General features: G+C 40.6%; 1 protein-coding gene across 14 annotated transcripts in view; it reads right to left on the reverse strand.

Annotated features, from left to right (window-relative positions):
* The window catches only part of stxbp5l (syntaxin binding protein 5L), a 96,117-nt gene that overhangs the window by 42,224 nt on the left and 30,566 nt on the right, over positions 1-23,327 (reverse strand). For all 14 annotated transcript variants that reach the window (XM_053878238.1, XM_053878237.1, XM_053878233.1 and 11 more), the window contains exons 3-4: positions 9,280-9,361; positions 5,485-5,585 (exon numbers count right to left, since the gene is read on the reverse strand). In XM_053878238.1, the coding sequence (XP_053734213.1) occupies positions 5,485-5,585; positions 9,280-9,361 (183 nt within the window). The remainder of the gene's footprint in view (positions 1-5,484; positions 5,586-9,279; positions 9,362-23,327) is intronic.

Here is a 23,327-nt window from a genome sequence, read left to right on the forward strand (position 1 = left end):
TCCAGAAGGCAGACAATTCAATTTAAGCAGTTGGAGTGTGGGGATCTGACTATTGAAACCAGTGGGAGCCACAATATGAGCAGCACAACGTGATACAGAGAAATGCAACTGTCAAGCAAATGCTGCATCTCAGGTGGGTTAGGTGGGACTTCAAATTATTTAAGTTGAAGAGCAGCACGGCGGTGTAGTGGTTGGTGCTGCAGCCATACAACAAGAAGGTTTGATTCCGGCATGGTGAACCTGTTTTTTTCACTGTGTTGAGTTCATCTTTTGCACCCTGGTTTCCTCTCACTGCCCAAAAACTTATGGAGGTTAATTTTCAGAAAAGCGTGTACACGGGTGGTTGCTGGTCTACTCTAGATTCCCGGTGATAGTGATGAAGCTTCATGAAACAGTGTCCTCATTTTCAGAGCCCTCATTCTTTGAAAACTGATGAGAGTTTTCACTGAAATGATCCAGCGATTTTAGAGCAGAGAGTGCCATCTAGTGGGCTCTGAAAATTTGGACACTATTTCATGAAGCCTCATCAGGCCCGGTGATAGTCTGGTGACCTATCCAGGGTGTCCCTTGCCTCACCCCAAGTAGCTGGGATAGGGTGAATCCCCATGAATGAATGGAGTGATTTAGGCCTGGTGTAGACTGGGGCCACATATGGTCACCAAAAAACAGTGATGAAGCTTCATGAAACAGTGACCTCACCCCCAAAGCTTGGTAGAGGGCACTCTCACCGTTAAACATGATGAGAGGTTTCAGTGAAATGGTTGTTCAATTCCATCTAGTGGGCTCGGGAAATGAGAACACTGTTTCATGAAGCCTCATGAGCCCATCACTACCACAAACAGTTCAAGTGAAGCACTAGTTTGTGCAGTATTTCCCCCACTACATCAGGGGCAACAGCAAGCAAGGCACCATGAAGAAATAGAACAAAAAACAGTTGGACAGTTTTCGAATTATGCCCTCGTAGTTATAGCATTCTGGACTCAGCATGGAACACCATTACCCGCCAAGAGTCGATATGTTGGACACCAAGCTGACAGCAGAAACTGCAGAACGTTGGACGAGAATATTATTTTCCTCTCAGAGCAGCTTCGGCTACCTGGATAGGCGTTTATCGATTGTCGTGCCATCTCCTCACAAGTCCATCTTTGTCCTTTGCGACGGCAGTGACCGGTTAATGGCGGCTAACATCAGATGATTGGCAGCTCCTAGAAATAATTGCCTCAAATGTCTCGAGAGATTCTCCTGTATGCTCAAGGTTTTCTCTGTGGGTGTTAAGGTGATAATTGTCTGCGCTTCAGCCCGGGGACACGGAGCTAAATGCTACGTCGGTGTTCCCGGCCGGTGACTCATGATGACACTACGTATCACGAATAAGAATCAATTGTAGGAACCCAGCGAGAGCCGTCATGGAATAAAAATACGCCGCCAGTCATGGGTGTGAAGAATAGAACCGCATTAAGACCTTGGAAAATTGAGGATGGCGCAAAGCACAATCAAAATGTAATATGTTTTTGCAAATTCAATTTCTGAAAACAATCAAAAATAATGCTTTAAGAAGCGATAATAACTGCCACACTGCTTCCTGGGCGCGGATCAGGGAAAGTACAGGAAAAAATAATGGCTTTATGAGGTGATACATTAGGAAACATTCAGGTAGAATTTTTCATTGCAGACGAAGATGATGATATGACAATGATGACAGTTATGAGAATGGCGATGATGGTGGTGGTGCTGTTGGTGAGGATGATGGATTGCATTTTTTTATATGGAATGACAAAAATGAAAACATACAGACAGAACAAATGTCTACAAAGGTAAAAGTCAAGATATTTTGGTTATTGGAAACATCAAGATTATTCAGTCAGAGGTGACTGAAGGAGGGGAAGAGCACTCTGTGGTGAACTACACACCGATATTTCTCTTCTGAGGTGAGTGAGCTGCCACCAAAAAAAAAATAAAATAAAATAAAATAAAAATTGAGCCATGCAATTGACAACCTTGACTTCTTTCCCACTGCAAACTCCAACCAGCGTCCCTCAGAAGTAACATATGTATTATCTGTACGGTGATTTTTCCTGCACCTTCTGGGTCACAGTTCCATAAAAATCCTTTCAGAACAAGTATCTGATGAATCGGAAGTCCTTTGCTTCAGCACACTTTATAACAGCGGGTCAATTTCATAAAAAACGCCAGTTTTCTGTTTGATTTCAAGCTTCCTTTTTCAACTCCAAAAAGAAAATATTGGGTGAGTGTTGAACAGGGGGAAGGACGTTCTTGAAGCTTATATAATGAAACACAGAAAGCATCATGATTAATGGATTTGGTTCTGCCCTGCGAAATGATGCAGTTAAATGCAATAAAATCTAAGTTGACTCGCAGACATAAAACCAGGCACCTTCATGCTGCAAACACTTTCATTTCCCTTTCAAGCCGTCTGTCCAAACTGTGTCTGTCCTTGAAGTCTCCATTCAATCCACTCATGAAAACCAAAAGTGTTTTTCGTGAAATACATTCTATGAAATAAAGGTAACTGGAAGAGTGGGAAAACATATTTCTCATATTTGAAGTCATTGTATGGTCGGTGTAACAATCCATCACAACAATCTCCCCTCACCCTCACTCAAAATAAAAATAAAAATAAAAATAAAAATAAAAATAAAAATAAAAATAAAAATAAAAATAAAAATAAAAATGTGTTGGTTGGAGGAAAATACATTTTAGAAAAATGGCAAGCAAAACACTTTACACGTACACTGTTCCATCAAGCCTCATAACTGTAACCGGGGTTTTGCACAGCAACACAAACATGTCTAGAGCTGGGATTGAACCAGCAACCTCTGAGTCACAGGCTGACCACTCTGCCTCTTACCGAAGCTCAAGTTTTTAAGCCTGTGAAATCAGTCCGGAGGGCATTGGCTTGTGAACAGACTTGGCCCTCCTGGGGCTGATTTGTGTTGCAACTTGTGTTTCAGCACCATTCCATGGCTAGAAAAGCACTTTACCCCTATGCTCATAAGGGCCTGGAACCTTATTGTGGCTGTAAACCAATAGAATCTTGGAACCCAGAGATGCTTTGATTAATGTAATGTCATTGACCATATTGCTTTTTAAAATTTTGTCTCCATGACATACATCTCAAATAACATCGTCCATCACCTGCTACACACCAACACTGAGTCCCTCCCTGCTTTGGTCAGTTTTAGTGCGAAGCTTTCAGCCTTGAAATGTAAGTGGAGTGGACTTAAACACATTAGAGATTCTTCTTTTACCACGGAACAAATCAGACTTAAATGCGATTTACCGTTAATGATCATACGCTGCCTATTGTAGGGCGTAACAGTTCCGGACGCTACGACTAGACAGAAGTATTGAGCATATACTTTTAATGTGTTTGTATTCCACGCAGAAATTCCCAAATTATCTATGCAAACCTAAGCAGTGACTGCCATTAAAGTGCAGTGATAGAGCAGCTTTATTGAGCTGTCACTAAGAGGAACCGAACTAGAGCAGTGAAAATAAACATAGAGGGTGTTTGCCTCACCTGTCAGACCAGAGAGCCAGCCAGAGGAACATTTAAGACATGGCAGGCAAGTCTTTCTTTCTGTTTGTCTCATATAAAGTTTGTTTCATCCACTCGCTTCACTTAGCTCTGCTTCTTAACCAGGTAAGACTGTACAGAAAAAAAAAAATGTCCATAGTTGCTGTGGAATGTTGCTGACGTATCTTTTTTGCTGAGTCAATGCTGTTTATATAAGCTATGCAATGAACCTCTTGGCTTCATTTTTCAACCTCTTGAATAAAAAGTTTTATATTGACAGAGCTAAGGCAACCGCAACTTTAACAGGTAAGGATTCTTTTTTTTTTTTTTTTTTTGTTGGAGTCGTGATGATGGCAGAATAGAATACAATGGCGTGCCCTTGAATCGCTGAATCTTGGTGCAAAGACTAGTCACGCTCCACAAATATAATGTATTTGGAAAAAAAAGGGTTTTCTCTTTCCCTCAACATCACAGCAGACCCCACTCACCTAGCCCAGGGTATGAAACAAGTAGTCGACTACACAGCTTCTTCTTTCAACGACAACCCCATCTCTCATGTTGCGTTCAAAAAGCAGACTGCGGGGTCGGACTGAAGTTTGTAGCTACAGAATTGTACTTGTTTATCTACTGTGGAGCTATAGAAATCTTCTCCCCACCACTTAAACACACATGTGCCCCCTAGGCCAGGAGTTTTCAGCAGCATGTAGCAATGTGTGACACTAATGTCTCACCGTCAATCGATGCAGGAGGGCTCCACCTTTTAAGATAGACCTTTAAGGTGGACCATGAAGGATGTACAATGCACTCTTATGACACTCCCCGACACTATTTTAAAATCCGAAATAGCACAGGCCAAGATACGCGAATCCCACCAGCCGTTTCTTTGCCTTGTAGCAGGATTTCAGATTTTACCACTCGAGCGTACAATGCAACAAACGTTGCCAGACACGTGAAACACATTGAAGCTGCGGCCCAGTCCATCCCCAAATCCATTGCAAACCCTGCTGCCATTTTGTAGCACAACCTCTCTATTGACTACACATGTAAATGAGTCACTTATTGTGACTGGAATCAATTTGATGTGAACATGCCTTTATATTGTTGCGTTATTGTCTTATGTTGTCGATATCGGTACATACGTTGTCTCATTACTTTATACAGCATAGACTTGTCATTTCACGCTGCAAACCATGTGAAATTCCTTGTGTGAAAAAACAAAAACAAAGAAAATCGATTCTGAAATGTGTTTATCTTCTGGAGATTTCTGCTTCAAATATTAACAGTATTTTTGATTGTTAGTAGTGATGGACTGATGAGATTTCATGAAACAGTGTCCTAATTTTCAGAGCCCACTAGATGACACTCTATGCGCTAAAATCTGTGCATTTAAACAACTATTTCTATGAAACCTCTCATTTTTTTAAAGGGAGAGCGCCACCTACTGAGCTCAGTGTTTCATGAAGCCTCATCAATCCGGTACAGTTTACAACAAAGTTGTTGCATTGAGTGAAAGAATTGACAACGGCATGTTCAAATATTGTTTTTGAAGACAGAGTAAATGTAAAAAAATGAAAAACCTTTCACAAACATTTATTCCACCTGGCTAGGCCCGATGGATCTGACTTTAACTTGAGGCACTGGACCCATCACAGGACGCAGGTAGACTGACAACCACTCGCGCTCACCTTCACACCAGAATGTATATTTATGGAATGTGGGAAGTTGAAAGGTAGAAGAAACAAAATCTGTGAACAAAGAACCCAACTTTTCGCAGTGGACTGAAACTCACAGTGAGGCAGCATCACAACACCCCTGTGCTGCCGCAGGCGGAGAGTTCTTTGTGATCCCAAAGCCACAAAACCTTTTACATCTCCCGCTACCACCGTTGTGTCTCAGCTTCCATTGGTGTTGTCTCACACGATCATTTTTGGAAATCCAAGACTTACCTTTCTCTGTTAAATTTGAGGGAATGCAGGATGGCCGGCCGCCGCTGACGAAGGTTCCACAAGTGTAGCGTGTCATCTGCGCAGGCCGTGACCAGAGCCCCCTATAAAGCCAATGAAAAGCCATTGCATTAAAAGGCATCACGATGAAGAATTGAATGACCTCTTCCCTGGCGCTAAGTAGAAACACCTCCGAAATGCAACCATTTAATTCAACCTGGATCTGTTCATTATTTCCCTCTCACCTTCGCTCTTCAGAGCGCAGTGAAAATAGAGGTGTAATACCGTCAGATAATGCCAGTATTAAACCTCAGATCATTTTATAGTCGCCATCTTTTTCTTAAGTGAAAATACAAAATATAAACCCTTGCTGAAAATAAAATGGAAAACCTTAGGGTGTAATTTAATGCCTTGGAATTCTCAGGATGGCTTTGGTGCGGAGGCTTCTTGAAGAAAGCCCAAGGGAGAATTAGCACCGGATTAAACACTTAATCATGGGTTAAAAACGGCGACGAGCAAACAGAAGCGCAAGAAAACAATGTCATGTTGATGCCTATGTTGATAAATCACTTCAATCTAGCATGATATTGTTATAGGTTCTCAAGTAAACAATGGATTTATTCTGTCAATACTACATTTTTATACACACAAGGGCTTCTTGACTGGCATCAGTCGCACGGAAAAGCATTGCATAACTGTCTTCAAACACCACGATTAAATATGTGCAAACTGAAACACCTGAAATCCTCGCTTCAAGACATTGCGAAAAAAAAATAAAATAAAAAAAGGACTAAATTGGATTTAAGCTGTACCATGAAGTGCAGGAGCTTATCGACTTCTTCTGAAAAAAAAAAGAGACTCCTGACTTATGGTTAAGGTTAATTAGCTTCCTGGACTTGCTGCATCCCCAATACACCATTAATCCTGCCCTAACATTTTCTTAAAAAAAAAAAAAAAGTTCTAGACAGTTTGTCTAATTGTTTAAGACAAGTTTTCACAGGATAGCACATTTCCCTCCACCTACTTTATGGCCACTCGCCGCTTGAACACTTGAACACTGCTCATCAAACACCCACATTCAAGACCCTCATCACTCTGTTGTAATGTATAATGGAAAATAATGGATTCAGAAGAGAATAACAAGCGCATTAATATGCCTATTAGCTGCCCGGCAGACCGGCTAAAATATAATAAATGGTAATATAAAGACACCTTTTGTGAGGACCGCGTAGGAGTTAAATTGACGCGGCAGAAGCCTGTGCCTTAGAGGCACCTCGAGAGGTGGCTCCTTCAATGGAAAAAAGTCAAAGAGGATGTCAAGAGGCGGCTCTAAATACAACTATCAGCCATTAGCGGATGAGCAAAAAGCCCACACGCTAAATCCCAGATGAGAGGTCATTGACATCGGGTAGCGCTGTTAGTCACACTACCAAATAATGGGGGGGTTGTGATTTTAGTAAGAGTGTGGGCGGCAAGCAAGTACCAAAGTTAAAAATCAAAACAATTATAAGATCGAGCCTCAAAGTTAAAGGGGAACTGAAATGGGATTCGTGGCAATCTGGCTCAAATATAACTTATGTTTTAAAAATCCCCTAAGGCATGTGCCAGTCATCGCCGCGGCGTTTTTGACATGCTGTTTTCGGTGACACGACTGTAAGAGGTCCGTAGGCAGCGAGCAAAAATCGCTGACATAAAAGCTGTCAGGGCACCGTTTTACAAACAAAGCATTTACACACCCACAGTCAGTCAGACTCAGCGTCGTGACAAGGACTTTGGAATTACTTTCTCCCAGATGTTTGTGAATGAAACGGGGCTGTGGTTGCGTCTATACGCCAACACTTAGACACGTCGAAGTGGGTCAATAAGTGGCGGGGAAGTGGGCTGAGACAGTCTCCGGCTCACGGAGGAATCGTTGAAGAAACAATGCAGCTGTACAGCCCAAAAAAGAAAAAGCTTCTTACTTGACATTTAGCTTTTTTAAACGTAACTTAATGATATGTTGCATATTGATGATTCCCGCGATAAAATGAAATTGTAGTTTATTTTTTGAAAAAAGAAAAAATGTAGATGGCCATTTAAGATATGAATGAATTAATGTTTATTTTATTTTATTTTACTCTGTAAATTACAACTGTGACATCTACAATGGGTTTACCTTCGACAACAGTTTATGAGTGAATAGTATTTTCAGTCTCACACTTAGGACAGTTGCTCCTTATATTTTCTTGTTTTTCTTATATCAAAAGGTTAAAATGCTTTGTGATATACAGTATATATGTATATATTAACATCAGTCAGTGTTGTTGTCAAGAGGGTGTTGAGACCAGAACATACAGAGGTTCTCCACCATCATTGGTCTTAAGGCCCATTTACGCTCCCTTTACGTACGTAAATGTACCCGCCCTTTTCAAATAACGTTACCGTTTCTGATCACATTGCGTCAATGAATTCTTTACATTGGTATTGCCGTACACCAATATATCCATCGAGGGCGCAGCCGCAGAGGCAAAGGTTTATGACAACTCTAAACCAATATGGCGACTGTTGGAGAAGTATAATGTAGCGCTTGCGCAAAAGAGGAAAACAGAGGCAGCATTGTAGGAGGCGGTGGTCGATGAGGCTGTTTAATGTATCGCAACTGGGGTACGGAGAATTTCCTACATTTTTGTGTCTTCTTTGTGTCTCATTAGAGCTATGTATCAGATAGTAACAGCAACACTGACCCCTAAGGTTTCCGGAGGTACTGCGCTGTTTAGTCTGTATCCGTACTCATTGCGGAAACCTGCAGAAATATGGACGAAATGAACGCAGAGTGCGGACTTCGTCGGCAACCAAATCTGCAGGTAAAATTGCGCATAAATGGCCCTGTAGTCTCTGTATACTACCACAACATTACCAAACATACATCGCAAAACCCCCTGCTGAGCTTTGTCAGCTTAAGATATACTACTTTTATTTTGTTACTTTGCTCTATTATGTCTCCCACTGAAGTCACACCGAGAAGTTTGATGCATTCGAGGCCCGGCTGCAGCAAAAATAAAAGCCTTGCATATTCGTAGTGGGACTCATGACTCAGTTGTGTATCAACGGTGGCATCATAACGGAACACGCATCTGGTGTGAAATAGTAGTCATTGTTTTAAATTATGAATGGCTTGTTGGATGTAACGCTAAAAAGGGTTGCCCCTCTGGAACCTATGCGGAAATGAATAATTTCAAACCTTTTATTGCCTAATTGATTATCAAATCTCATTTATGCAAATTACAATGATTCAAATCCTCATTTCCAGTCGATATGAATTCATCCAAAGCATCAGAGATGATGACATTTCAATCGTGAGAGAAACATGGCCACACATGACCTCACAACAGGTTGTCGTCAGAACACATATCCCATCCGTGGTCTCAGAAGTGGGACTGTCATTCTGGCGATCGACGACTGGCCTGAGTGTTTCATCTAAATGAGGGAACAAAAAGGGGTAATTGAGCCCTTGGGATGGAGGAGTGCGGGTGGAATCGGTCTGGGCTGATGGATTGCATGTAGCACTGCCCAGAGAGGGCAGGTAGTCTGACAGAGGGCCGTCACACTGATGACAGCATCTTGTGACAGATGTACGACACAATGAAGATAATTTGGAGTGACTGTCATCGCAGCCGGTCACGTTTGTGAAACCAGCGTTTTGCTTCCAGAGAAGAGCATTCCCGCTTAAACCTGGAGAATTCATGCATAACATATTGTTGCCAAATAAGGCTTTTCAAAAAAGCAACGTAAAAAAATATATTTAAAAAAAAATCATACCTCATTGATGAGAAACTGCAGTTGAAGAACAGCGGCTCCACTTTCATGTTGGCAGAAACAGTCGACTCCAGGTCGGCCCAGTCTGATGACATCATCAAGTCAAGGAGAAAAATAGTTTCACGCAAACATTTCGGTCGGCAAGAGCAACACACGATAAATAAACAGGCAACTCAGTGTTTTTTTAGGCAGAGAAAGTAACTCAATTTGAGCTAAAAGTTTCAACAGCCGTATCACATGCACATAGATTCGCCTTGTTTACCTCACCGTTTCTGCTAACAGACATTCTTATCCACCTCAGTTAGCATCAATGGCTGCCCACGAAAACTGGCAAACAGCTTAGGGCGATGCGATTGCATAACATTTGTGAGCTGCAATGTTTGTTTTGATGCAGCAATCGGAGGCAAATAGCAGCATTCACAGAGTGGGAGCCCGAAAAGAAAGCCCACGGAATTGCTACCCAGGTTGGCAATATATGAAGGAATATGTGTCGCTACATTGTAAAGAAATGACTTGACAAAGGAGAAGAGGAAGACAATAAACAAGGGGCGGTAAAGGACGACATGAAGAAGACAGGTGTGACTAGGAAGTCAGGTTTGATGTGGAGACCCATGATGGGAAATGAAACAAGTCAAAGTTAAAGGGGGATTGGACCATAAAACAATTGTTGCTAGGGTTTTCACATCCACATTTTGGCACTACAACTGTACTTTTTCAAACTGCATTTTCTCCAGCTTGTTTTTCTGCTAGAGCCCACTTGGTTATTTATCACACACCACCTGCCATTGGTTGCGGAGAGCTGATGATTAGCATGTGTTGACTCTCGAAGGGTCTAAAAAAAATGGAAGGAAATCACGTGCACGCATTTGATTCAGAGATAATCGCCGTTGCAACGCTCAAATCATCAGTCAACGTCAAGCCGTGACAGTGATGTCTTTTTACACATCACATTTGTATTCACGTCACACTGTAGACTGCGTCTCTGAGACTCTGTCAAAACACGGTGCAGATGTGAAGGTGAACTGCCTTCCACTCAAACAGCAGACAAAACAAGCCAATGCTGACGGATGAAAGGAGAATTCTTCTGAGAAAATTGTCAGAACCATCACTTGAAGTTCCCTTACAGTTCTATTCACGTCGATACAACAAATGGATGTCATTGTTGTCATTAAATTCTAAGGTTAAACCATTACCGATTGGGAAGATGTGGCAAGTCTTTCCATTTATATTGTTTCAGAATTGGCGTTCCACTTTTTATTTGGATTTTTGAACGTCTCAACTCGTGGTAGTCAACAAGACCCAGGTCAAGCTCAAGTCCCAGGGCCCCAAATCTGGTCCACCATGTCATTTTTTTGTGGCCTGCAAGAGCTTAAGACACACACTGCTGGCTCAGAATTATACTCAGTAGGGATTTTATTATTTTGGAACAGTAGATATTGGAGATGAGATTAGTATTCTGAAGTCCAAAAAGTGATGTAGCTCCAAGTCAATGAAATATGAGAAGAAATGGTGTCTCAAACCTGCTGAATGCGTCACATTTTATTTCAATGTTCAACAGAGCTTGCATTTTCTCTTTGGCACATTGTGCATACGGTTATGTTTCACCCTGTTTATTGGAGCTGACAATGACTTTAAACGCTTGCAAAAGGTGGTTGTTTTTTCCCTACTTTTATGTGAGAATCCCACTGTCTTATTTAAACACAGGTGAAACGTCCCGGAGCTTATAAACATGAACTTTGTGAACCAGAAATGTATTATTGGCTCAGGCTCTGTCCACAAACTTGCAAGGATATTGATTTGTTCTGTTTGAAACATCATTCTGAGACTGCCGGTGAGTCAATTGCAAAGCTTTGCGGCTATCATTAGAGTTCCAGGAGGAGACTTTTCAGGAGAGCTTAATAAGAAAACGAGAGCTCTAGCCCTTAAAAACAGGTTACATTAGCAGCAACAGATTTGCTCGACACCAAGCGGGAGTGATTAACCTTGCAGCCCGAGTTTAAATGTAATGACGCACAAAGTCAAATGGGAATTCTGGTGTACTGAATCATGTTGAATTCAAGACTTTGGCAAAGAGTTTATGTTTGAAAAACACCCCAAAAAATCCTTGAGGATTCAATGACTCAAGAATGATATTGACACACAACATTGCTTTTGTTGTCTCATGGCAAAAAGGAAAATATCCAACTGGAATCAAACCCAGGCTGCAGCTATAGAAGCGCTGAATCCTAAGCACTAAACCAACAGTGATGTCCCACCAAGCACATGCTGCTTACAATCTTATTCAGCAACCATAAAACACACGTTTACACCCAAGTCACATGGAAGTTGTTCTGTTAATGGAAGTGGAGCAGGAGCTACCTCTTTAAGTCATGAAGCCTCATCAGCCCAACCTAGAATATTGGAACGTTGATCGGAACCAACTGAGAATATCATGAATATTTCCCGAGAGCTTCACTGACACAAAACTTAGTTTGAATGACATATAAACTCTGACCAAAAATGAGCCATAGGACCATTAACAAGGAAAATATATTTCAGCGTCACACATAATTATATTGGAGGCCAGTTATGCAATTTTTTTCTCAACTGAGAAATGAGTCATATTCACTATATGACGTGAGAACAAGATGACTAAGCTACCGCCATCAATCTCCAGACTAAAAATAAATTATACTTCTCTTTGTGACGCCGTCTTAGTCAGTGGTCTTCAAAGAAAACAGTGGTTTTGATGCTTCTCAGTGACGTCAACCCTCTAGTTCTGCAAAACTTGAAGAAGAAATGTATTAAATGAGGTTTTAAGGGGGGACAGTATCAGTTAAATGTCGCATTGATCATATGTTCCGAACAGATGACAACGCTAGGCTTTTGACACCACCAGTGGCAAATGTTTGCAGTATATCCAACACCTCAGATAGTGGGATAACACTTGTGTGTATTTATAGTGTGTGCCAGTGTTGTTGCTGTTTTTTTATGTGGTTTGTTTTTCATGATGTATTAGATTATGAATTGGAAGAATAAAACCAATCACTAAAGATCTGTATCATTGACCTGGAACAGGATCAAAACATTCCTTGTTTGATGGTGAAGAAAATAACTATATATATATATATATATAGTTATTTTCTCTCTCTCTCTCTCTCTCTCTCTCTCTCTCTCTCTCTCTCTCTCTCTCTCTCTATATATATATATATATATATATATATATATATATATATATATATATACAGTCCCTGAGATGCTACTTACAGCTAGTATTGTAGTTTAGACCACCACCAAAGGAGACCAAGATATTATAGAGACTGGAGAGTATCGAGGCAGAGACAAGGCCAAGATGTTTGGAGGTCGAGGTTCATAGAAGGAGTCTCAAACTGATCCACAAATGAGCAGCAGTGGGTCCAGAGTCCACCCAGTCCAGGGCAGACAAAAAAAGTCGTAAAAAAAAACGTGTTCATGAGACCAGTCTCAAGTACTACACCGCTACTCTAAAAGTTTAGCTGCTGACATTCGTGCAGCATTCTGAATAAGAGCTGACGTGATATGATTTGCTGGAGATGTAAAGTGGATATTACATGTTTTAGAACGATTGCTTAAGCGTCACCTGCTACTGTTCTTCTCTTCAGTAACTCAAGAAAAAAATTTAATAAATAAAAAATAAATTAATTAAAAAAAAAAAAAATGTATATATATATTGGAAATACTTTATATATATATATATATATATATATATATATATATATATATATATATATATATATATATATATATATATATAAGATAGATAGCCTTTATTGATCTCACGAAGGAGAACTTCAACAACGCAACGTGGCGTGAGGTGTTGTGTACATCACACAGTATCAGACGGGGCATATCTCATGTCAGTTAATAGAATATTTTTAATTTTGTGTTTGTGCTTCAGCTTGTGCTTGTTATCAAGGCCACATTTGATTTTCCTGAACACTGACAAGGCCCTTCCCGCGATGAAGGCAAAACAAGTGCCGCTTTCTTGTTATTGTGTTGTCTTTTTCATAACCAAAGCTGGTTCACAGTTCAAAGCATGGCATTTAAATTGCGCGTTGATTAAAGCGCTAGCTTCTTAAAAGTGGCACCACAGTGTGTCGCTCAATAGTTGATAGCAATCCTTAAACTAATTGGTGTCCGCAGTCAATTTGCTATTTTCATACACCCCCCCCTCCCACCACCTGTGAGTCACAGTTAATATAACCTTTCCCGCTCCCCTGCTGCTGGAACTCAGTGAGATTGACTGAATGCAAATATAGTAAAATAAATCTCTCAACGCTACGATTGGCTATTTTGTGTATAGGTTTGTCCACGGTGAAAAAAAAAAGTTTCAAGTTTATTCACTTTTCACGCAATTTTTCTCGGGTTACTTAAGAGAACAACAGTAGCAGGTGACGCTTAAGCAATTGTTCTAAAACATGTAATATCCACTTTACATCTCCAACAAATCATGTCACGTATTCAGAATGCTGCACGAATGGGGGCTAAACTTTTGGAGTAGCGTTGTAGTACTCGCGACTGGTCTCAAGAACACGTTTTTTTTTTTTTTATCTCGGCCACTGGGTGGACTCTGCACCCACTTTGGCTCATTTGTGGGTCAGTTTGAGACTCCTTCTATACACTGTCTTGCCTCGACCTTGACCTCCAAACATCTTGGCCTTGTCTCTGCCTCGGTACTCTCCAGTCTCGATAATATCTTGGTGGTGGTCTTCAGTGACACACACAATGCTAGCTGTGTGTGTCACTGAGTAACAGCAGCATCTGAGGAGCTTCTACAACTTAGGAAGGGAACCAGCAAAAGGAAATTGAATATGCACTGCATTTAGCACAGCAAGCAAAGCATGGCTTAGTCTTGCCACCTGTCTGTGGAAATACTTTTTCATGCCATATCTGCAGAATAAATGGAGTATGTTGTTCGACATTTGTGAGGTTGTTCGCTGCTGTATTTTGTTGTCCTGGCTTCTGTTTCTGTCTTTGTCTTTTGTGTTTTGACAGAAGGAAAATAAGTCATGAATTTAAAAAAGCATATTTAAGTATGGTCATGTTTCATGTCGACGAAATTCAGTTTAAGTCCTTATTCACTCACTACGACAAAGTTGATGTCAAGGCAGTCTTGGGCAAAGTGTGACCCAGGGGCAAAACTACAAAAGCAACTGTACCTTTTCTTTCCCCACCATCCATTACTATTAGAATTCAAAGTACAACTCATTAGTTTTATATTAGGGTCTTCATTTTTTCCCCATTTCATTTGTCTGTTTTTCTTCCCCAAAGCAATAACAAATCACAATGAAGTTTTAATTGAATAAAATGTCAATTTTAATGCTCAAATAATGACTCAAAATAAATGAAATATACAGAAAATGCTGTTGTAATAAAGTGAAACCTTTATTATGTTTTGTGACCAATCTATACACCACTTAAAAAAGATCTCCCCATATCTCTTTATTAATACTCTGAAGCTTGTAATAAAAGTGCATATAATAATAACAATAAATTTCATTATATTTCATATATGATATTTCTTTTAATGTTATCGCACGCTTTTGACTATTCCATCCGTTTTTTTTGGCCCTCACAACAGGCCCTTAAAGGAAACTTAACTGCTCACAACTGTGTTCAGATGACTGGTAGAGATTCACATTGTAACCATTGCACCTCTACAAGCAAGTGGCCGTCGAGGCCTGAGACTCCACTTTGGGGAGTGAGTCCAGGCGTGTCTGACTTGGAGGAGGCCACGGGTCAGACCCAGGTCTTCAGACAGCAGCATAAGTCGATTAAACTGTCCGTCCTTTTTCAGTATTGCATGTAATGCTGTAAGAAGAGGCAGGAGTCTGGTACTTCAAGTGGGAATCAGGGTTCCCGAAAATCTGAAGCCGCTCATGTGTGTAATCTGCTTGAACAATCAGAGCCATCAGAGTGTGGCGGCGCACCGCCTTTATCTCTCACGCCAAACCCTCGCCGGCCCAAAGATAAAACAAGGTAAAGTGATAACAGCCATCTGCCATGACATACTGTTATCTTTACCATTCGCTATGGCAACAGTGGACTTCCTGCCAGAACAGTAAACAACCACAAGTGTTTAAAGAACAAGCAGAATGGTCGGATTTGTGAAGGGCCAATATTGGACGAGTTTTCATGACAGCCTGTGGTCGGACTGAAACAGTTGAGATTTTAAAAAACCATCACAGCAAGAAGCTCTTGGTTGCTGCGAAGATTAACTGTGAACGCATCTGACAACAAACACAGATGTCCTCTCTCGATGGTCTCCTCCAAAAAGAACATGAAGGCCTGCGATGAGAGCTCATGCTCGCAGTTGTGTGTATGCACGCAAGAGTGCTTGTGTTGCACCTAGAGGTGATTAAAATGCGAACGCACATCTGCTCCCTGGTGTGGAAAGACTTGAGTTTACACACAGTGATCTAGGAAAACAAGTTTTTTTGTGCGTATCTTGAAAGGCAAATTTCCCTATGCAGTATATCTATTGAATATTTGGATTGCTGGAATTGAGTTACTATGGAAGACTAATGGTACAAGTCACAGGGAATCGGATGAGTCTGTCGATCTGTCACCGCACAATTAGAGTGAGCGACAAAACCAATTGATACTCGTGAGAGGAGACATGATGTATGGTCTATTTTGACCGCACCAGAGCTGAACAGCAGGGACTCAACAACACAAGCTGTGCGAGAGCATGCACTTATAGCTCCGATTGTAGGGGACGCAGCAGCGCATGTGAGGAGCGGATGTGAAGAGCAGGAGGCTGGAGAAAACCGCTCTTTCTGTCCTTGAGAACATCTCATTATTATACAGCTGTTAAGGCCTGGAGTCGACCCTCGCACTGAAAGGAGCGCAGGAAGAAATATTGAAAATGTAACAGCAAAAACTGTATTTTTGTACAACAGAAATGCAATTTTTTTTTATACTTGAATTCAAATAGCTGGCAGAAAATGCATATTTTCAAACCAGCTTCTGTATGTTTGACATGCAAATTTGATGGAACCTTTTTTTTTTCTCTGGGAAAAACATATTTTCAAACATGAATAATAATTTAAATATAATGTCAAGTCAGTCACCATCGTTTTCTTCGACAAGAAAGGTCTGTGATTTTCTCAGAGTGACAGTCGTGCAGCATATATTCAAGCACATCAAATGAGTGGCACTTACAATATATATATAATGGCAGTGAAAAGAAAAAAAATCAATGGAGAAAAAAAATAAAATAAAATAAAAAAGCACTCAGAGAGCCCAGACCTCTTGCCCTACTCTATTCTATCGAGTCAGTACACCATCCAAAGCAAATGGCTAACATTAACTAGGACTCTGTAGCATACAAAAAACCAGCAAAACAATCACCACAAAGCAAAATATCTTCAGGTATACAGACACATGAAGCAGGTGAATTGATAAATCCATTACGATCATGAACCCGATTCTTAAACCGAGCTGTGCCATGATACTGTCACTTTCATCAACCAAGGAGCTTGTGTATGAGACTGACCCACTACCTTTATGCCCCACATGCATGACTGAACCTTGACTTTGTTTGTGGTCCACTGACCCTTGATGCCTACTCTGCAACATCAGCAGTTTCAAAGGTTGCAAGAGTTTTGTTCTCCACGATATTCAGCCCATAATACTACTGTGGTGTACACGGAACATGTCCAAATACATCTTCTTTACCTATATTTAAGGGGTCATAATCCCTAGCATAAGGGGGCTTCAAGAGGAACTTTCAGGTCCACATGAAAATGTCCTTGACAAAATGTGACCAGGCTTTACCATTGAGATGAAATGAAGCGAACTGAAATTTTTCTAATCTAATATAATCTAAAATAATCTAAAGACGAGTCATTCCAACTTCAATGGATGGGCTTTGGTATTTTCAGACATTGTGCGCTCCACAGTTTGTCACCTCAAACATTTTTCAGACATAATTTTTGCCTTGATTCTCAAACAGAGGAAACTCAATATCCTCCCCCGGTCTTTATAGGAAAAGGCTGTGTGTTTGACAAGAGTCAATATTGATCCGTCAGGATTTCATAGAAGGCACCATTTTTATTGGCCAGGAGTCCACCTCTTAGAGGGAGGGGCTGCGCTTGGTGGAAAAGATGGGAGAAGGGAGAAATAATGAGGCGTACAAAGTTCGAAATAAAGAAAAATAAAGAAAATTCAAACATAAAGAAAGGTTGAGAAGGGACCACATTGTAGCAGACAGCCGACCAGGATTTCAAGATAGAACTTGAAGAGATAAAACAGAAAGAAAAAACAAAAAATAAAGCAGAATATTTCCCGTCATTATGAAAGTTTATCTGAACTAAATTTAAAAATAATATTAATAAAATTAAAAAAAGGCCTGGCACTTAAATATGAATACATTTCAATTGCACAATGATTTATTAATCTATTTATTTTGTATTGGACTGTATTTCATTGCCACACTCTCTAGTTTACAACTACTGCAGGTACATTTATTTATTTATTTTTAAATAGCTAGTTAGGGTGCATAGTTAAGCATCTGCAAGTTTATTTACAATATAATTCTTATTTTCAGACAATAACTTTTATATCCATGTGATAAATAATAATGCAACCTGCAGTGTCATAATGTAGTATATATATTTTTACTTTTTTTTTTTTTTTTTACATTATAATAGTCAAATTAAATTAGAATAATGAAGACAACATGATGTGAATTTATTTCAACATGAACCTTGGCAGTATGACATCACTATCAGAACCTGTAGTCTAGAATATGTGTGGCATTTATTTTATTTTATTTTTTTTGAGAATATATAACTCAAACTTCATCAGTCAAAAAGAAACATGAAAAGATGAATCGGGCATATTAAATGGAAAGGCTAGAAATGAAGTGGAACTTTGTTTATGATGAAATTTGAATGTACAGTACAAGTATAATATACAACACAAATGCAAATGAGCCTCCTGGCAGGCGGGAAAAATCCCTCTGCAAGATATTCATCTGCATCCAGTGAAGCGTCTCTGTTCAAAAGCAACCGAGATTCAAAGCCGTAAACAACTTTGACAGAGGAAGGTGAAATAATAAAGACATCTGCAGTGAACCACCATGTATGTCCTTGAGCATCTCTGACCTCATGTATTAAACATACCTTTATCTCCAGATGTGTGTGTGTGTGTGTGTTCACTCTGAACAAAGACACTACTGTGTTTAACCTTGCGCTGAACTCCCACATCATGTTGCGGATTCTTTTGCAGTTTTGACAGTCACGCCGCCGTGTGAAATAAACGTCCTTGAAAATCACACGTACCTGCGCCGCTGCTGTGGAGATGAGTCGCTCAGTGAATGTAGTCTAAAGAAATGATGGTCGACACCAAATAGATTCTATTCGAAACCAGCGAGAAACTCATCAAAATGTTGCTAAAATTGATGAAAACCAGAGAGCAACTCTGTGACACTGCTGAATAATAACAGTCGCAGAGCCCACCATGCCTAATACTTGTAACTAAACCTGTGAATTCCACCTGCAGCATGAGTCAAATCAGTGAATCATCTCCTGGATATTTTTTTCGACACTGTTCTCGCTCAACACTCTCAAATACAATCTGACACTTCCATGCACTAAATCAAGGGTGTCAGACTCGATCACGCAGGGGGCAACATTTTAAATACAGGGTCCAAATCAAATTTATATTAAAAGAAATTGGTGTGTAAGCAGAATGCAGTCAGTGTCTCGGATGGTAGAGCGGTCAGCCTGCGAGAGAAAAGTAACTAACTCCTGGCGTGTTACTGTCATCGCATCCTTGAACAAGACACTTCTCCGCGCTTTGCTTCTGACAGTCGAGATGGCGTGTTGCGTCCCAGCCTACTGGCATCATTGCATGACTGTGGGGGTGACTGGTGTAAAGCGTTTCTGGATGAACATGAAAGGCGGCGTACAAGTAAGAGCCATTTACGATTGTCTGAATTTGTGTCTAGCTTCATCCGTGGTTCACCAGCAGGTCAGCTTCATGACTCAAGACAGACTCTTCTTGAAGCTATTTTTGGAAATCCTCGCTGTTGGGATTGGTATTTCCTGAAAAAACATGAATGGACTGAGCACTAGTTGATACATTTTCAATTGAATCTTGATCTGTGGTGTCTAATGATGCCATTGGGGCCCGTCACATAAAAAAAACAGAAAGTGCTCAAGAGTGAAGGCATTGGATGGCGCACCTAAGGGTTATGATCTTTCAATGATGTGAAGTACTTTATCATGAGAAGATGTATATATACTCTACATACCAACTAATACGTGACATAGCGATAAATAACAGCTTGCAATCGTCACCTCTCTTTGCATCTGAATCCTAACTGCTCTTATACAATGCCGTGCACTGCCACAGGGGCGGAAACATTTCACTCCATAGAAACACAACATGAGTTGGGAAGAGTGATAGTGTTGTTTTGGAAGTTTCCAGATGACTGTGACTTACAATAAAAGTTTGGACTACGTGGTTCACGACATAAGGTGGGGTTGATCTAGTTTTTTTGTGAAGTTGTATTGTAATTTTCTGAGACAATTTTGCTTGAAAATTTATGAAAGGGCCACATAAAATGATTTGACAGGCTGTATTTGGCCCCCAAGCCTTGAGTTTATGTGTGAAATGCTGTCATTAATGTAACATTCAGATGAAATCCTTATAATTATCCAAATATTGTGGATAAAGAGATAAGTACGAGGTTGGAAAGACATAATAAAAACATCTAAATTTCTGTTCTTATTCCTGTTTACGAGCCACTGGAGATGATCATAGCTAAATGAAAGGCAGAGGACTTCACACATCCGCCTCATGACAAAAACAACTGCAGATAAAATGCACATTTTATATATAACAAATGCGCACTTGTTCATATATCTGTTTGATCGGAATGTTTAGGCATATATAAGCAAATGCGTCATGTGGAACAACTTCATGGTCCAGCCAATTCATGAACAACATTTTAATGGCTTGAAAACAGCGTTAGCACGCGACACGCAGCTGTCACCAAATATAGCTTCTATTAATAATGCCACCAACAAGTAGAAATTTAGTCTATGAATTTGACTGCTGCCATTGTAAACATCACCATCAGTGACACATTCATATTTGACTCAGTAGAAAGGAGTTGCTGAAGGCACTCGCCCAAACACTCCTCCCACGCTCGCCGCTGTAAAACAAGCATGCATAACAAGGTCATACATGTTAACTGGGTAGTCCTCACTGCTTCGCTCCCGTTTTGCCAATAGCAACACGATATGTTGAGGCCCCAAACATGAAAATAAAACAAAAAAACAACAGATTATTAAAGCCCTAAATCTCCCATGAGTAGTGGCAAACGGCCCACAAGTCAATACCCGAGTTTTTGTTTGTCATTTCTTTAGTCTCCTGGCTTTCATGCTCTCATTTCACCATTCTCTCTTGATCTCTCATTTCGTTAAGGAACTCCTTTGAAATGTAAACTATACGGTTGACAAATGATGAGTCACGATGTGGGTAGATAAATCAGCCCAACTGCAGTCAAAAATCCCATTTCTTGTTCTTATCCTTCATCCGTGTGTTCGCCCTGGTGTTCACACACGTACACCCACACCAATTGGCCGCGCACATTCGGAGGCGTGCGTGCCTTTCAAGAGCCTCCTACAACCTCTTCTCTCCAGCGCACACATGTGCGGTGCATGTGCCGCACATAAACAAATGCTACACGGAGCTTTTAACATCCTCACGCTATCTGTCTGCGCGGAGCTCCAGGCGGCGTCATGGTAAAGATTAGGGGGGCAGCTATGTTGAGGCGTGACTTATTCACTGCAGGAACTACAAAGACCAGCAAGGCAGAAAATCGAAGGGAGGAAAGGCATTACGAAAATATGATTCAAACCATCAATCAATTATCTATACAGTAGCTATAATAACTACATAATCTCCCCCACAGTACAATGTAATTGTAGCAGGTGTTAAAGACATAATCAATAAACTTAATTTTTTAAAAGTAAATGAACCCTGCTACAATCTAACAGCATGTTTATGGTTGTACTGTGATAAATAAACAATTACAAATGGTGCACCAGATCAAAGGACAAGTGAGGTTCAGGGTTGCAGTGAATAACATCCTCACTGCCATGGCGTATATTGACACTGGGAAAGTGGACTTTTGCGTCCGCTACTTACGGCGATGGCAGCCTTTGTTGTCGCATTCGTTTTTCAATAAACGCAGATGTTCTGCCTACCGCGTCAGTGCTCCATTCATTCTGCATGTAACAACAGGTCACTTGCTATTTAAAGTGTCTTCCAGGAAAGAGAGCCTCCGTACGTCGCCCCATCCCTCGCGATCCATCACCCGGCTTGGAAAGCTGTACAGGAAGTCAAACATTTTTTTCTCTCCCAATGCCCACCCTCAAACCCAGGCATGCACGTGTGACACGCCCCGTAATCCACACCCCCCGCCGGGAACACTACACAGGAAGGAAAACGTTTAATCCATAGAAACGGCTATGTGCATGTGTCAACATTCAATGCGGACGGCTGCCTTTGTTGTCAGTGTAGGGCGCAAAAGTCCACTTTCCCAGCGTCAATATATTACTCCATAGGAGTGAGGATGGGTTGTGAGGGAGGATGATAGGTAGAGGAGGCTGACTTGATCTGGCAACCTCGGATGAAAAATGCAAAAGGCAAAAAAAGAAAGAAAACCACAGCTGATTCAAAGATGAAAGAAAGTCTGCTACATCAGTAGTTTTTCACTATTATTATTGCCCTGCGTGTATTTTATCCAGTGACTATAGAGACAATAGATGTTGGTTATTATTCAAAATATTAAATGCTGGATATGCTGCATATATTCTACGAAGAACGGGGTGAAATGATTGGCGAAATCTAACATTGATGAGTTCCAGCTGTAGTTCTAATCACAGAGAATCTGGAAAATACGAATTCATCATTAAGCAGCAGATGGTGGCTCTGATCAAATATGAGCACTAAAATCATTCTTCAGCGAGGACTGATGAGTTTGCCGCAGTCTCACAAATAAAAATGCATGTCTAAAGATGTGAAGAAACCCAGGAAAAACCTTCAGTCGAACTGAAATAAAAGGTGTGGGAAGGGCCAGTGTACCAGTCGATGACCTGATGGTGCATATACAGACTGGCTGAGTTGACCTCTGAATTATATACAAACATCACACTTTCCATTCTACACTGTTTACATTACACCTCACACACCCACATCATCCAGAGCGGAGGTGGGCAGTGCTGACCAGGGGCCATATGTAGTGGGCTGATGAGGTTTCATGAAACAGTGTGCTAATTCTCAGAGGCCACTAGATGACGCCCTCTGCTATAAAATCTTTGGATTTGAACAACCATTTTTTCTGAAACCGCTCATCATTTTTTAACTGAGAGCGCCACCTTCTGACGTCGGAAAGTGAGGTCACTGTTTCATGAAACCTCATCAGCCCATCACTAGCCACATGCGGCCCTTTGCCTGTATCTATGTGGTCAGCTCATCAAGTCAACTCTTGACGAAAAACTTGCACGAAAATGATTGTGGAAAAAAGATGTTTAAAAAAAGATATTTAAAAGCAGCTTTTAATAAAGTGTCTCTACATCTTATATTGACATGTTCCATAATTATCCTCCCAATATATAAAGCTACTTGCAACAGTGAATGATCCCTTTAACTTTTTTTTTTTAGCTTTTTTAACTTGCACATTTCCTTCACTTTATATATATATATATATATATATATATATATATTACTGCATCTTGGAATTTGTTGGCAAAAATATGACAACTTCCGATAACATCATCTTCCAAACCTTTTCCTATCTTTATCTGACACCTTCACAACCTTATGCCGTCTTGTCTGTCTCTCAGAATGTATCTCCTCAGATCTCATCCCTCAACACCATCCTTTAGGAGTCAGAATAAAATCGTTTCTGACCTCAGCGTGAGATGAGGAAGACAGTCAGACTGCAGCCTGGCTTTGTTCTCCACTAACTACTCTCAGCTTTGGGGTATCATGAACATGATTGGAACTCTAGC

Source organism: Synchiropus splendidus, chromosome 10 (genome assembly GCF_027744825.2).
Source record: "Synchiropus splendidus isolate RoL2022-P1 chromosome 10, RoL_Sspl_1.0, whole genome shotgun sequence".
Lineage (NCBI taxonomy): Eukaryota > Metazoa > Chordata > Actinopteri > Syngnathiformes > Callionymidae > Synchiropus > Synchiropus splendidus.